Source organism: Molossus molossus, unplaced genomic scaffold (assembly GCF_014108415.1).
Source record: "Molossus molossus isolate mMolMol1 unplaced genomic scaffold, mMolMol1.p scaffold_m16_p_13, whole genome shotgun sequence".
Taxonomy (NCBI): Eukaryota; Metazoa; Chordata; class Mammalia; order Chiroptera; family Molossidae; genus Molossus; species Molossus molossus.
In genome coordinates, this window is record NW_023425348.1 from 85,892,349 (window position 1) to 85,905,996 (window position 13,648).

Here is a 13,648-nt window from a genome sequence, read left to right on the forward strand (position 1 = left end):
TCTCCCTCCCACTCTACCTGAACAAAAAATGGAAAAATGTCCTCGGGTGAGGATAAAAAATTATCTCCAGAAATCTTTTCATCTTGCAAAACTGAAACTTTATACTATTAAATAACTCCCCATTCTCTCCTTCCTTGAGGCCAGGGCAAATAACATTCTACTTTCTGTCTCTATGATTTTGATGACTCTAGGTACTTCCTGTAAGTGGGATCAAACAGTATTTGTCTTTTTGTGAGTGGCTTATTTCCCTTAATGTGTCAAGCTCTTTAAAAAAAAATTAAAGTAGCTATTTCTATTTTTATTTTTAAATATAAAAAAACATTAAATATTTTTACCTTTATTGTTGAAAGTATTGCAGATTCCCCCTCTTTTTCCCCCATTGACCCATTCCACCCCACTTCTGCCCCCCTTCACCACACTATTGTTTGTGTTCATGGGTTATGCATATATGCATATAAATTATTTGGTTAATTTCAAGGGCTCATCTCTTTCCAGTCTCTGACCCTCTCCAACCCCCCAACCACTATTGTGTCTTTCCTGAAATCATGGAACGTTCCTGAGTCCCTGGGCGAGTTTTTCTTCCTTTGTTCTGAACTAATTTCTATAGGTTTCAGCTCAGAAATCAGCGCAGGAACAAATTGATCAGAAAGCATTCTTCATACTCATCCTCTCTGCACCTTTGGATACAGTGCTTTTCCTATGAAGTACTGTAGAATTGTGAACATTTCTCAGTTATAAGGCTCTTATGCCTACATCAGGCTAAGTACTCTCAAACAAGCAGGAAAGCTAGCTAGCATTTATTGAGCACCTGCTGTATGTTGAAATTTTAATCTCATTTCTGGGGGGCATATAAACAATTATTTTAAAATGGTCCTTGTCCTCAATCATGTAAAGGAGACCTGATATTAACAGATTTGTAAAAAAGTCTTCAAAGTGAAGATTTTTTAAAATATAATCTATAGGATACTAAAGCTGTAAAATGCTCCTTCTCCCAGATAGAAATATAAATAGATAGATAATATATATATGTATATATATATATATACATACATACATACATACATACATACATGTATTTATAAATAAATAAATAGATAAATAAATACATAGATGTACATGTATATATATAGACATAGTCAAGTAAATTTGGGAAACACAATATTCTACCTCTTAGTGATCTTCAATGAAGATAAGCATTAAAAGGCTCTGAAAATTCTGATGTGAAGAAATATGTATGAATTTAACTTTTTAAAACTTCTTGAGTGTCTCCTGAAAGCCTCTTTAGGTATCACAGAAAGCATATTCCAATATAATAATAATAATGGCATATGCCACAGTTTGAAGACACTCTTCTAAGCTCTCCAAATAGATTAATTTAATCACACCTTACAACTACACCATGAGGAAGGTAATATTTTATTACTGTTTTACAGGTAAGGAGCTGAGGTCCCAAAGATTCAGTAACTAAGGCAGTTGAGATTCAAGACCAAGCATTTTGGATCTAGAAAAGAAATACCTGAGTTTGGGCCCTGGCTTCACTATTTCCTGGTTATATGATGTTGGACAAGCCACATCTAAGCCCCGTTTTTCTCATCTGGGAAGTATAGATAATTATACCCTTTCTACTATGTCATTTGATTTATTCAACACTTCTTGCATATACTTGAAAATTCTCTCTACACTCTAAAGTAGGTACTGACAAGTTTTTTTGTTTGTTTGTTTTGTTTTTTTTAAATAAAGGACCAGGTAGTAAACATTTTAGGCACTGTGGACCATATTAGTTTCTTGTATATTGTGTATCTTTCTTATTTCCCTCTTTCCTTACTTCCTTCCTTCGTTCCTAGCTTCGTGCCTTCGTTACTTCCTTCCTTCCTTCGTTCCTTCCTCCCTTCCTCCCTTCCTTCCTCCCTTCCTCCCTTCCTCCCTCCCTTCCTCCCTTCCTCCCTTCCTCCCTTCCTCCCTACCTCCCTCTCTACCTCCCTTCCTTCCTCCCTTTCTTTCTTCCTTTCTTTCTTTCTTCCTTCCTTTTCTCTAACAATAAAAACACATTTGTAGCTCAAGCACCATACAAAAAGAGTCTGAATTTGGTCTGTAGGTCTTGTTTGACTGCTCTTGCTCTGAAGTATTATACACAGTAAGTTAAGATCAATTAGGAAAATTATAGTCCTTCTTACCTCTTTGCAATTCACTTCATTCCATCAGCCATCGAAGAAAATTCATACAGGCAAAAAATATTTTTTGAAATGCTAAAATTTTCTGCCATAGATGATTAAGGGAGCTCTCCTGGAATGCTTTCTGGCCCTATGTATCCTGTTCTTTAAGGATAAAATGAAATAAGACTACCTGGGCTTCAGATGTGTACATACCCCTAGAAATGAAAATTGACCAGTCAGTAATGTCCTTGTAATATTAGTTATGGGTGGGAAAGGGTGTGCTGGTGTTCAGGAAATGTGTCAGATGTTAGAATGCCATTCTTGGGCTCAGGCAAGATAAAGAGGGTAGGCAAGTAAGGGCACTATGAGATTATCCTAAGTCAGAGTCTTGCATGGAAGGACCAGGCTAATCTTCTGTATCTTCCTCTATACTCTTGAGGCCATTCTTGTCTGATTTAACCAGACAATTTAGTGCCCTATAGCATGTCTTAAAATAATGGGTCCCAATGAGGCAAAATTTCCCCCATGGTCTTTCTTAAAACAAATCCAACTAAAATCATATTAGAAAAAAATTTCTGGGTTGATCAACAGTAACAAAGTTAACAGGCAGCTTTCCACATGATGCTCACAGATAACTACTGTCTGGGAACCACAGGATGGTGTCCACATTTCTATCTATACCTGATAGGGACCTCTTAATGTTGTGTTCTAGCAAATCTAATCAGTGGAAAATGTTCAAGATCACTCAAGGCTCATGGAAGGCATAGAATACACTAAAGTGATCCTAGCCAGGAAGATTAGATGTGGTATAAGTGTTTGGGTTAGATGATGTTTATGGTCCCTCCTAACCTCAAAACTCCATACTGTGATTTCAACCTTCTTTCTCTTGGAATGTATTTATGCCCCACTTATCACTTTTAGCTTTCTCATTTCCCCTGTCAATCATATTTATAGTTCTCTCTGCTGAACCCTGACCTAGTCCTACTAATTTCTATGATGGTAACTATAATTTTTACTCTCACCCAACCAGGTTGTTTTATTTGCCCCTGTGTAGTTACTGACTTTCAATTTCATGTACTGTTTTGCCCCTGATTCTGCTAATAGAATTTCCATTGTCAACCTCTCCATTTAATCCTGTAATTTCATGAAAACTTTTTATCTAAGTCAGAATTATCCGAAGTTTTTATGTACTAGGCTACATATAAAACAACAACAATAACAACACATGAACTTAACTTTTTTATTACAGTGATCAATCTAGAGAGCCATCTTTTGATTTAGGAATAATATAAATGACTGATATATGAAGCAAGTGCATACAGAGGTTAAGAACACATTATCTCTTCTCTTTATTCATAGGACCACAATTTATTCACAATACTAGATATTTTACAATATCCACAATGCTTTAAACACAACATAATTAATTATGTTCACCAGCAATTATAAGGACCAAACCGTCTTGTTTGGTAGCATGAAACCTACCTGTGGTCAGTGATCTATGTGAAAACAGCCTGGAATGTGTAGTATTTATGATAAATCAAAATTCACTGTAGCTCTCTAGATAAATTTTGAACCATAAAACTAGATGAAATCCTCTAGAAAATGAGGTGTGTGGTCTTTAAACCTCCTAAAAGTCAGTGTCTACTGGAGCATATAAATTTTCCAGTTAAGTTTCTTTATGTAAGTAAAGCTCCTCATTATGTGGTACAAACTTCTAGTAAACAGGATGACAAGTATTCCCAGATAACGTGGGCTTTGGTGCAAGTAGTGGCAACACAAGAGAACACAAGGGCTCTGATCTGTTTATAAACTTCTGATGGCCTCAAAAACCTATGTTTAATGTACTCCTGCTTAAAACTGTGATGAGTGATGGGGAGTCTCCGGATTATCAACATGAAAGATTTAAACACATTCAAGGAAAATTCCAGATCAATATTATTTCCACTTTTTCATCTCTCTTCTGGCCTCTCTAATGCTTTCATAACAAAAATAACTGTGTTATACTGAGAAGACTAGTGGTCCTTGATAAAAGAGATTTGAAAAAATCTTGATATCTTTATGCCCACTCTAGTATGTTATAAGGTCAAAAAATTGTTAGTGGAACTAAACTGGGAAGGATACGTTGCTAGGCTAGTGTTTCTAGGTTGCGTGAGTCTAATGGTTCCCAATGCCTTAGAATCACCAGGAGGACTTGTAAAGCACAAATATCTGGGCTATACTCCTAGGGTCTCTAATTCTGTAGGTCTGGGTGGAGGGATTCCTATAATTAACACTTATAAAAAAGTTTAGGTGATGCTGCTGCTATTGGTCTTGCAATGAGGCCTTTGAACCACTGCTTTAGGGTAACAGTTCTCAAAGTGTGGTCTGCACATCAACCGCATCTGAAATACAGGGTACATTTAAGCAAGCAGCAGTCCTCCCTCCCCAGACTCTCTCTATGAACATTATCTATTAGAACTCAGGTAAGGAATAGGTATGGATATATTTTTGCCTTCTGAACTGTGCTTTTCTCTCTGAAATTCAGGAACCAGATAACTTTCACTTATATGCTATCCCTCATCATTTAAACCCACCACTGGCATTCTGGTTACCTCAGCTCAGGATTCAGGTACTTGTGGCTAAAGAATGATCATTATACAGATTTCTCGGCTCCACCAGAGGGATACTAAATTAGATTACTTTAACAGTCTCAACATCATTCTTAGGAGAAAGAATGTCAGAGAACCAAGCTTCTAAGCCATGTACAAGAATCATGAAGTTCTTTTAAATTTTAGTAATTGAAAATTAACTGTGATGTCATATATTTATGAGGTTTACCTACAAAGCACTTTAGACTTCAGACAAATAAAATGATATAATGTGGAATTCTATAGTATCTAGGATTATAATCTTGATCTTAAGATAGAAATAGCATCATATTCTTGGGAAAAGACACCCCAAATTTCTCTTACCTAATCATATTCCCAAAGCATGAATAGAACCAGTCTCATTAAGAGGGAACTGATCAGAAAAATCAAAGACAAAAAATAATTACTAGCTCAGCCACTTTTATTTGTGAAATAAAAAAAATAAAGACTTACTATTCTTTAAAAAAGACAATAAATGATTAATATTCCAAAAGATATTTATAGAAATTAGGAGGCTTTTAGAAGTTTCAATGGTTTGCATACTATTTCTAATTAGTAGGCTAAGGCCAATGAAGACTTTGCTTTTCCGACCACGTTCTTGAATGCATTCTTGACCTCTTTGTTTCTTAGGCTGTAGACCAGAGGGTTCAGCATGGGGATGACCATGGTATAGAACACGGATGCCATTTTGTCTGTGTCCATGGAATGACTAGAACTTGGCTGTAAGTACATGAAGATGATTGTCCCATAGAAAATGGAAACAGTGGTTAGGTGAGACACACAGGTGGAGAAGGCTTTCTTCTGTCCCTCAGTTGAGTGCATCCTCAGGATAGCAATAAAAATGAACAGGTAAGAGTTCAGGATAATCAAGAGAGTGAAAAAGACATTGAACGCCGCCAATATGAAGAGTACAATCTCATTTGTGTTGATATCAGAGCAAGAGAGAGCCAGCAGTGGGGGAATGTCACAGAAAAAGTGATTAACAACATTGGAATGACAGAAGGAGAGGCGGAAAGTGAAGGCAACATGGATGGAAGATTCCAAGAGTCCACAGATATAGGGTCCAGCGACCAGTAAGGCGCACACAGTAATTGTCATGGTGGTGGTATAATGCAAGGGTTTACACACTGCTACGTGGCGGTCAAAGGCCATTGAAGCCAGGAGGAAACTTTCAATGGTGGCAAAAGCTGCAAAAAAGAACATCTGGGCAGCACATGCCTTGTATGATATGATCTTATCTCCTGTGAGAAACCCTACAATTACCTTGGGAGTGACAGCTGAGGCATAAACACAGTCAACCAGGGAGAGGTTACTGAGAAAAAAGTACATGGGAGTGTGGAGTCGGGAGTCCAACAGAATCAACATGATCATCCCCAGGTTTCCAACTAGAGTGATAAGGTAGATGAGAAATAATATTATGAAGAGTGGGATCTGCATCTCTAGGGCATCTGTTAACCCCACAAGAATGAATTCAGTCACCTCTGAAATGTTCTCCATTAGTCATTTGGGAGTCATCATGAGAGGCATCTATGACAAAATGAGCAAACACAAGATAATGCTACTTGATGATTATCATGAGAACTGAAGAGTCAATACAGCTTCTTGCTCACATGTGTCAGTTTTCTGTCAAGGTCAGAGGCCTGTGTGCAAGAAGTGGGACTAAATGGTGGTTTGGAGTGGGGTGAGTGAGGTTGTTCATTTAGAAAAAGTATGGAAGGACACTGGAATGTCCCTGTTAACTGGGACTATCATGTTATGACTCGGGCACATTTCAGCTTGCTTGCTGTATGGTATACTCTAATACATTAAACCACAGAGAACTTGTTTTTTGCTACTTGCCATATCTTGCAAACACCCTTGTCTAAGATATACATAGAAAGCTTGATCAATAGAAAGTAAAACATAAGAAACACTTTGTCAGTCATTGGTATATGATGCTGACCAGCCCTGTCAAACACATTTCCCATTTCTGAGTGATGCCTCACCAGCCTGTCAATAACTGGTGGAGACACACGATGATTTGGAGCCCTGTTTTAGAGTCACCCCCACTTTTATTTCTAATGCAACAGGGGCAATACTGTCACTGCTACTATTATACAAAGCAGAAGAGACATCATGGGCAAAAGCAAAAAATGGTAAATACAAATGTGTAAACAGGCAATTATAAGCAGATAGGTATTACTAATTAGCAAAATACAAGGCACAATTAAATTCTCAGTTAGGGTGTTATGTGAAAAAGTAATTGGTAGAAACAAGAGAGATAGAATTGAATCCTGAAAGAAAGAGAAAAAAAATGAGTCAGATTATAGATATACTACAATCATTTAGAAGAAGAGCCCAAGGTGACTGTTTACAAGAATAATAAAAAATGTACTTTTTCCATTGTACAGATGTGTCATTTACTGATGAGCAATTTAGATGGAATGCAGCCTTGGGAACATTACTTACACTCTGTGACTCTGTTTCATTGTCTACAAAATGCCCAGTTCATGTAATAGCCAATGTATTATTATACAGAGCTGAAAATATGACATTGAATGACATATGGAGCCCTACTAACACAATGCCTGGCACATGAAATGTTAGTTTCTTCTTCTTATTCTCCTCACAAGATGACTAGCTAGTTTTGCACATAAACCAGCTCTGTACCAGGAGCTGATATTACATGATTCCTGAAATTTTTAAGGGAGTAGAAACAAGCAAATCTACAAATTAACCCCAAAAGTGATAAGTGTCCACATGAAAGTGTGTGTAAAGTGTTACAAAACGATCATAGAAGTACCCAGAATATGCCAGAACACCCTACTGACAATGAAGTTACTTCCTCCTGAGACTGGTTTATCAATTCTTACATGTCTGTGTTTGTTAGAGTGACCACAGTTGCTCCAAATGCATAAACATGTGACTCTGATTAGATTTATTTTTGGCAAAAGTTAATTTCTGTGTTCTCCTCATGCAACAAGAATGGCCACTGTATCAACTAAATTTCTTATCCATACTACTTGTAGACACAAAAGGACATAAAACAGCTCCTTTTGATCCAGAAATTCAGATGTGGTGTGGTATGTATAGCATTGTACTATAAATACAAAGCCAGTTTTGATTCTAGTTCTATGGATAATCAGCTGGATGTAGGTCTGCCACTTGGTCAGAAATTAATTCACAAGGAGTTAACTAAGAGGCTAATTCACAAGATCCTCTATCTCCCTCATTGACTTCTATCTTGCTCTGATGTGACAATTCTTTGACAAGCATAAAAGATACTAACATTTTTTATATTTTGGAAATGAACCCTTTATCAGATGTATAATTGGCAAATATGTTCTCCCATACAATGGATTTCCTTTTCATTTTGTTGATGGTTTCCTTTGCTGTGCAGAAGCTTTTTAGTTTGATGTAATACATTTTTTAAAAAAGATACTAAAATTTTAAAAATCAGGCAATCTAGGCCATTACTTTCATAGTCTATCTCATTTCTTCTAAATATCTTATTGTAAGATATTTAGCCAACAATATTGACTGTTCCAACTTTGATGTTCCTAAAGAAAATAGCTACATGTGAAATACCCAAATAGATGTTGAAATTCTGTAACCTCTGAAATTCAGAAAGAGAGATGGTATTTGCACAACTCCAACCATGGCACAGTCTAAACAAAAAAAATTAGGAGGTGCAATCTCCCTTTGGAGTCTAACCATCACCCTAAACATTTGTATAAGACATTTGATGGTAATGAGCATTGAAATTTTGATGCTGTAGAGCAGCATGGTAGAGAGAGAAGGGTGGTGGACTGGGAGTCACAAGATGACTAGTTAACAGGGTGTCTATGATCTAGCCATTTAATATTTCTGGGCTTTATTTTGCTCATTTGCAAAATAAAAACTGTTGGACCTTTTAGAGTCCTTTCCCATTTAAATTGGCTATGATTGTATGTTTTCTTGATACTCACCTTTGTCCTAGGAACAGAAAAGTCAAGGTACAAAGCAGGGAGTATAGATTGTAGACCAGAAGTCTGCATCCAGGGACACTCCTTCCCCACCTGTGGAGCTCTGTGTAGTGGTCAATAACTTGGCCATGTGCTCTTGCAAATATCAAGGCAGAGACAACAACCTTTTCAAGCAGCAAATCTCGGGGGAAGCATTTAGTATCATACCAGCGGGTATCTCAGGAGGCTCCCAATCCCAGATTGACCCTCCTAACCTGCACCTGACTAGAGATATCAGAGGATAATGTTTGTATGTATTTCAGCTGAGAGTGTGTATGAAGACATGGGAGGGGGAATGGAAGCTTAGAGCTAAGAGCCTCTATCCCTCAAATCAGCAGTACTACAGCAAGTCAGGTGACAATAATGAAAACTCACTAGAATCCGGTTTAGGTGATGTCAGGACCTCATGCAAACTTTCTGATACCTAGTACTTATTTTTTTAAATATTTATTTTTGTTACAGTTGTTTCTCCTTTTACTCCCCTAGACACCATCCTCTGCATTCTTTCTCCCCACCCCCTGCATGGTTGTCTATGTCCACCTAGTTCTTTCTTAAAAGCTAAAAATTCTCCACAGAAAATTTTAAAAACAAAATATACCCATTAGTCTTGACACTACAGAACTAGTCTAGGAATATTTGAGAGGATGCTTTTTCTTATTTTTAGAACTAAGAGGATGGATCCATTCTTTCCTCTGTGTAGTCATCTCTGACCTTGAGCACCCAGGCAGAATTATCTTTATCAGTGCAGTCAAATGCAGTTGTTACAAGTTTGAGCTGTGCGGTCATGTGGCCTGCCTACAAATTCTGGTTCTGTCATCTGTTGTAGGGTGAACTTGGTCAAGTTCAATCTCTCCAACTTGAGTGTATCACCTATAAAAAGGAGCACAGTATTATATATTCCTCATAGGAGAATCCTAAAGGATAAATAAGGTGACATATAACAAAGTTGAGCACGATGTCTAGCACATATCAAGAGAGAAATAAATTTAAATATTATGATTTACCATTAATAAAGAAATGATATATCCTAGGGGCAAAAATAGTGGTGTTCAAACACTACGCCTGCCCTTATGCAATATTTATCTTTTGATGCCTGGCTTCTTTCACTTAGCATGTTTCTGAGATTCTTTGATGGAACATGTTCCAGTACTTTATTCCTTTTTGTGGCTGAATAATACTTTGTTGTATGGATATGCCACATTTGATTCATCAGTTGATGGATATTTGGGGTCTTTTGATCTTTTAGAAATTGTAGATAATGCTGCTATGAATATTCATATACAAATTTTTGTCTAAACATATGTTTTCAGTTCTCTTAAATGTATACCTAGAAGTGAAATTGCTGGGTCATATATAATAACTCTATATTTAACTTTTTGGGTAATCATGCAGTGATTCAGTGATATAGTTTTTTTTTCTATTTAGTGGTTTTGCCATTCTTGTGGCTCGAATCCTCTCTGTCCAGCTGATGACAAAGAATAAAAATGAGTGGAGGATCACCTGGAACATGTCATGAGAAACCTGGAAGCTCATGACTTACATGCAGTTGACAAGAACACAATCATATGGCCTCAATGAACTTCATGAAGGGTGAGAAATTGAACCTAGCTGTGTGTTCACGAGTAAAAAGGAAATAGCTTGGAAAACAATTAACCTGTCTTTTCCACTGTGATGCTTTGATTGGCAAGTATCCATTTCACATTTCCTTCGTACAGAGGTCATATTATTCACCGCCACTAAGGAGACAACCTAAAATTCAATTAATCATTATAGAAGTTTCCCATCCAGTCTATTGAAGAGGTTAAATGGTCCTCTCAGTCTAGTCTAGATATGGCTCTTTATGTCCAGCAACTTAAGAACCAAATAGGAAACTTAGTTCGTTCTACATGCATACCCAGTAAAAATAATGTTGGACCAGGGCAGAGATTTACAGAAAAAAAGTAAACATCTCATTCATAACAGATAGTAAAGAAAGACACACTAGCCGGTTTAGAAATCTTGTTGAATTGACATTAAAAGGCCCATCAAAACTGATGATGGGAGATATTTATTTATGGGACTTTATTTTTTTCTCAAGGTATAACTCAATTTTTTACTGTTCTCCTTGGGCTCTTGTTCTAACCATTTGAATACTTTTCTTTCTTATTCATTATTCTTCATTATCACTTCTTAAGCATATCAAACACAAAACTACATGCCACACAAAATTAACAAAGATTGTTCATAAACTTGCAACAAAGAAAACCATCTTCAGTCCCATTCATTTAAGTGGAGTTCAAGGGTATTAGAAAAGAGAGTAAGTTTATTGAGTAACATAAATAAATAATAAGTCATTGTATGATTGGCAAGCATTTCAGTAAGATAAGTTTTTTTTGAAAGCAGGAAAGATATTCTGAGTAGTCTTTAGGTACCTTTGGCAGTCGCTGGTTGGCTGCAAGTGGATAGGCAAACCATTTGGAGAGTTTCAAGAGGAAGAACTATTCAAAGTTAGAATGGAAATTTATGGAGACTACTAATTTCCTGCAAGAAGTTGGAGTCATTATCAAGTGAATATTGGTGGTATTCTCCCCTTGAAGCATATAGAGTTTTTGCAGCTTACTTCCAGCCATATAGTTTGGAACTTCTGGAGTTGTTTTGATGCTTATTAAAATTATTTTTAAATCAAGGCTCAAAGCTTTATTTCTAGTGAAAAACCAGATTAAGCCAATGTTCCAAGGGATTTTCCACTCATGTTAAGGGAAATACATGAACAGGTAAATAAACAAACTCAAGAGCTAAATGTTGATAACTATGAAGAACAGAATAGGCTTGAGGGGGAGGGATCCACAGGATGGGAGTGACTGTTTTATAAAGCAGTTCATGGCAGGTTTCTACAACCTCCTTGAGTAGGTAACATTTAATTAGCAATCGAAATGAGTGTGGAAATATGCTATGTATATGAAACAGCAAATACAAAGCTGAGACAAGGGGGAGATTGGATCTGTCTAGTATTGCTAGAAACCAGTGAGAATAAAATGTGATGAATGGTAGGAAAGTGATAAGATATGACATAGCTAAACAAAAGTACAAATGAATGAGTGGAATTAACCATTTAAAAATAAAATTATTATTAACTTCAATGCAAATTTAAAAACAAAATGTGAAGAACTGGTACTTAAAAGATTGAGGTAAACATGACTTACCCATATCTCTTTTACTATAATATGGCTATTTACCTTTGAAAACTTTCACATGCACATGCTTTTTCTTCCCAAATCACTCAGTCATGACTGAAGCATTAATTTATTAAGCTGTTATAATTATTTAGCTCTGGATAAAATGTGCCAACAAAAACATGTACTTCATTAAATAAACTTTATTTAAAGCCACTATATATTTTTCCCTGCATTTTAAATGATTGGGACTATTCTTAAACTGAAGAAATAAATGACATCAGACAAATGTTTGTTCTAATATACCAAATGGCCATTAATATTTGTTATTGCATGAAGGAAATCTAAGAAGGATGAAATAACTTTGTAGATTCTATACATTACGACAAAACAGAGACAATTTAGCTTTCTCAACAACTTTCTTAAATGCACTCTTGACCTCTTTGTTCCTCAGGCTGTAGACCGCAGGGTTCAGCATGGGGATGACCATAGTATAGAACACAGATGCAATTCTGTCTGTGTCCATGGAATGACTGGAACTTGGTTTTAAGTACATAGTGATGACAGTCCCATAAAATATGAAAACTGTAACAAAGTGAGAAGCACAGGTAGATAAAGCCTTCTTGTATCTCTTTCTTGAGTGCATCTTCGAAATGGTAAGAAATATGAACAGGTAGGAAATAAAGATAACAAAAAGTGCAAGAAAGACATTAAAACTTGAAATAAAAACAAGAATCAGTTCACTGATACGTTTACCAGAGCAAGTCAGAGTCATGACTGCTGGAACATCACAGAAAAAGTGATGGATTACATTGGACATACAAAAAGGGAGATTGAATGTGTCTCCAACATTAATAGAAGCATTCAAAAAGCCAAGGATATAGCAGCCTATGGCCATACAAGCACACACCCCTGTCGTCATGGTGGTGGTGTAATGCAGGGGTTTGCACACTGCTGTATAGCGGTCATAAGCCATGGAGGCCAAGAGGTAACTTTCCACGGTGGCAAAGACTATAAAAAAGAACATCTGAGCAGCACAAGCATTGTAGGAGATGACCATGTCTCCTGTTATAAACCCAGCCATCATCTTTGGAGTGATGGTTGAAGAGTAACAAAAATCCACCAGAGACAGATTACTAAGGAAAAAGTACATAGGAGTGTGGAGACGAGAGTCCAGCAGGATCAACATGATCATCCCCAGGTTGCCAATCGCAGTGTTGAGGTAGATGAGGGTGAATATTATAAAGAGGGGGACCTGCAGTTCTGGGGCATTGGTTAGTCCTAGAAGAATGAATTCTCTCACCTTTGTATTGTTCTCCATAGATGTGATTTGAGAATTTATGAGATGCTCTATTGCAAAGAGAAGTAAAGGAACATATTGATCAGCAAAACAAACAAACAAAACAACAACAACAACAAAACTCTGAAAACAGTTGCATAGAAATGAAATGTAGAAGCATTATTTTATTAGATAAATAATTTGTTTTTCAATATTCTTTATTTCTGAAGCATGGGCATGACAACTCAATTTAGCAATAGCTATGTATACAGAAATAGACTTTTGAAAAGGAAGGGTCTTTTCAGATCACCTTCTCAACTTCTTGATTTTGTACACGAATAAAGTGAGTTATCCAAGTTCACACACCTGGAATGAATTCATCTCCTAAATCAGGTCTTTTGAGTTTTCTAACAGCTTATACTTACACTACAGTGCTCACATGCCAGGAGCT

At 36.6% G+C, this 13,648-nt stretch overlaps 2 protein-coding genes across 2 annotated transcripts; both read right to left on the reverse strand.

The window, feature by feature from the left end:
* Positions 1 to 5,335: 5,335 nt before the first annotated feature.
* On the reverse strand, positions 5,336 to 6,298 carry LOC118628248 (olfactory receptor 5B12-like). The gene is given in 1 exon segment (XM_036259085.1): positions 5,336 to 6,298. A coding segment is annotated over 1 exon segment (963 nt).
* Positions 6,299 to 12,291: 5,993 nt separating this feature from the next.
* Positions 12,292 to 13,245, reverse strand: LOC118628704 (olfactory receptor 5B17-like). Its single transcript, XM_036259637.1, has one exon. The coding sequence runs from the start codon at positions 13,237 to 13,239 to the stop codon at positions 12,292 to 12,294; it is 948 nt and encodes a 315-aa protein (XP_036115530.1). The 5' UTR covers positions 13,240 to 13,245.
* Positions 13,246 to 13,648: the final 403 nt, after the last annotated feature.